This window comes from Pundamilia nyererei, unplaced genomic scaffold, assembly GCF_000239375.1.
Source record: "Pundamilia nyererei isolate P.nyererei 1_Seehausen unplaced genomic scaffold, PunNye1.0 scaffold00087, whole genome shotgun sequence".
Classification (NCBI taxonomy): domain Eukaryota; kingdom Metazoa; phylum Chordata; class Actinopteri; order Cichliformes; family Cichlidae; genus Pundamilia; species Pundamilia nyererei.
Window position 1 is genome coordinate 2,563,375 of NW_005187488.1, and position 2,149 is coordinate 2,565,523.

At 36.6% G+C, this 2,149-nt stretch overlaps 1 protein-coding gene across 1 annotated transcript in view; it reads left to right on the forward strand.

Annotated features, from left to right (window-relative positions):
• Window positions 1–406: 406 nt before the first annotated feature.
• Window positions 407–2,149, forward strand: part of LOC102196274 (ADP-ribosyl cyclase/cyclic ADP-ribose hydrolase 1-like) — a gene marked incomplete at its 5' end in the record, with an annotated part of 4,813 nt that continues 3,070 nt past the window's right edge. The window contains 2 exons of the mRNA XM_013912318.1: window positions 407–577; window positions 665–803. Coding sequence (XP_013767772.1) covers window positions 407–577; window positions 665–803 — 310 coding nt within the window. The remainder of the gene's footprint in view (window positions 578–664; window positions 804–2,149) is intronic.

A 2,149-nucleotide genomic window follows, 5' to 3' on the forward strand; every position in this document is an offset into this window, starting at 1 on the left:
TCTGGTATTGATCAGTTATAGTCAATGATTGAGCTGCTGCTGTTTTGTATCCAGTCAGCTGGTTTGCACGATGTTAATATCTAATAGTAATGTATACCACTGCACATACAATACATAGACATAATGATAATGTGTCTTGAGTAAATGAGACGTGAACTGCAGTTTATCCGTCAGGTGTTTTTGCCTGTTTCCTTTTTTGATATTTGAATTTTGCTTGTTACACAATATGATATCAGCAGGTGCACATTCAGCGTCCACAGTCTAACCACATGGCAGTTACCCTGCCATAAACTTCTTTCAGTAATATCTTTAATCATCTGGTTTTGTTGACACCAGTTTTTTTCGTTAGTTTTTTTTTTTAACATCAAATACATTGCACTATTTAACATACTTAGCCTTTCTTTAAATCAAAATACACCTAAACATCAGCAAACATTATTTGTTTTTCAGATATGACTGTAAAAAGCTGTGGGGTGTCTTTGAGCAGGCCTATGTGGACAAGGATCCATGTAAAGTTCTAGTGGAAGCTTATGATCCCCTGATTGCTGCAGCCCCCTTCAAACCTCAGTGCAACAAAGTAATAATCGATGATTACACCATCTCAATCATCCCATCTGCCATAATCATTCATGAGCTGTCTAACAATGCAGTGTTTGTGGGTTAGACAATGTTCTGGAGCAAAACAAAGGATGTGGTCCACGGTTTCACTGACAAGAGAAAGGATTGTTTTGTCACTTTGGAGGACACTCTGTTGGGATCTGTCCTGGATGGTCTGACGTGGTGTGGAAAAGAAGGCAGCAAGGGTAACACTCTCAAAGCAGCAGATAAAAATCACAGTTTATTATTTGAACAGTGCAACAAACTACACACCAGCGAAAGAGGACCAGCAGAAGTTCATATAAGTCATGCTAGAATCTAAAAATATATGTAATTTGTCGTGCCAGACATGATTTGTTATTTGTATGGCCTGTTGTTAAATTTACATACCAACAGCAAGTCAAGTCATGTCAAGGTTTTTGAGCCCTGACATTTAAGGAGAATTTCGTAAACTTGCAACATGCAGACTACACTCACACACAGATCAGATAAACCTTTAACTGTGGTGTTCATGCCCTCACTTGTTCTGAGAAGGACAAACGCTATCGCTTGTGAATGATCAAGAAACCTTGTAACGTTAAACAGAAACAAAGAATTCTACAAGACTTTCTGTCAGCAGAGCATCTTTCTAGCTTCCTCTTTTTAAAAAGACTCATTAAAACCAAAGTAGAACAAAGATATTAAGGTTGATTAATAGCACTTTTTCCCCAAATAAACTTTTGCTAATAGTTTAAGCTCAGCTCACCAGAAATGGCACAGAAACTGTTGTAAGATGCTCGGCCACCTCACAATGATGTATATAATAATAAATGAATCAGTTAATAGTAATAATAAAGTCAAGGTTGTTACACCCAAATAAAGACTTTTTTTTACTTTTGGTTTCAGTGCAAATTCGGCAAACACATCCTATGTAGACAAGCATCATTTATCTTTTTTTTTTTTTAAATAAGTTTATCTTCGAGATAGAAATTATGTTTCTGTTAAAACATGTCTCCATAAGCTTACTCATCAGGGGTGTGTTCCCTATGAGGTGTGAAAGGTTTCACTTTGTTCCTAGTTTTGGAAATAATCGATTACGCAAAAATTGCTTTGAATAAACCAGCATGTTCAGGTTTGATTCTTTAGTAATTGATTCAAACATACTATAGAAGTGATTTACATTGGAGCTACTCAGAGAAGATTTTGAGTCAACACTCTGTCTAAGCAGCTGAGGGTGGACAGCTAACATAAATGTGCCTTAACTTTTTCTTTTTCTTTTCTGTCCTGTGTCATTATGTAATGTTGTGAGATTTCTTTCCTTTGTTGTGTTTTATTTTAACCCAATTTTAACCCATTTTAACCCAAGCAAATATGCATGTTGTTGTCATAGATACCTTCACTAGTGGGTGTCCCGGATGGTCAGAGTGTGAAAACAACCCTGTTTGCTCGTTTTGGATTTGTGCCTCTGCTGCTGTAAGTTTTCAACATGAATTAACTACATTTTCTTTCTCTATTTTAAATGGCATAGTCCTGAGGTCGTGCATTGGTTAACATAACACACAAGTGCACTGCA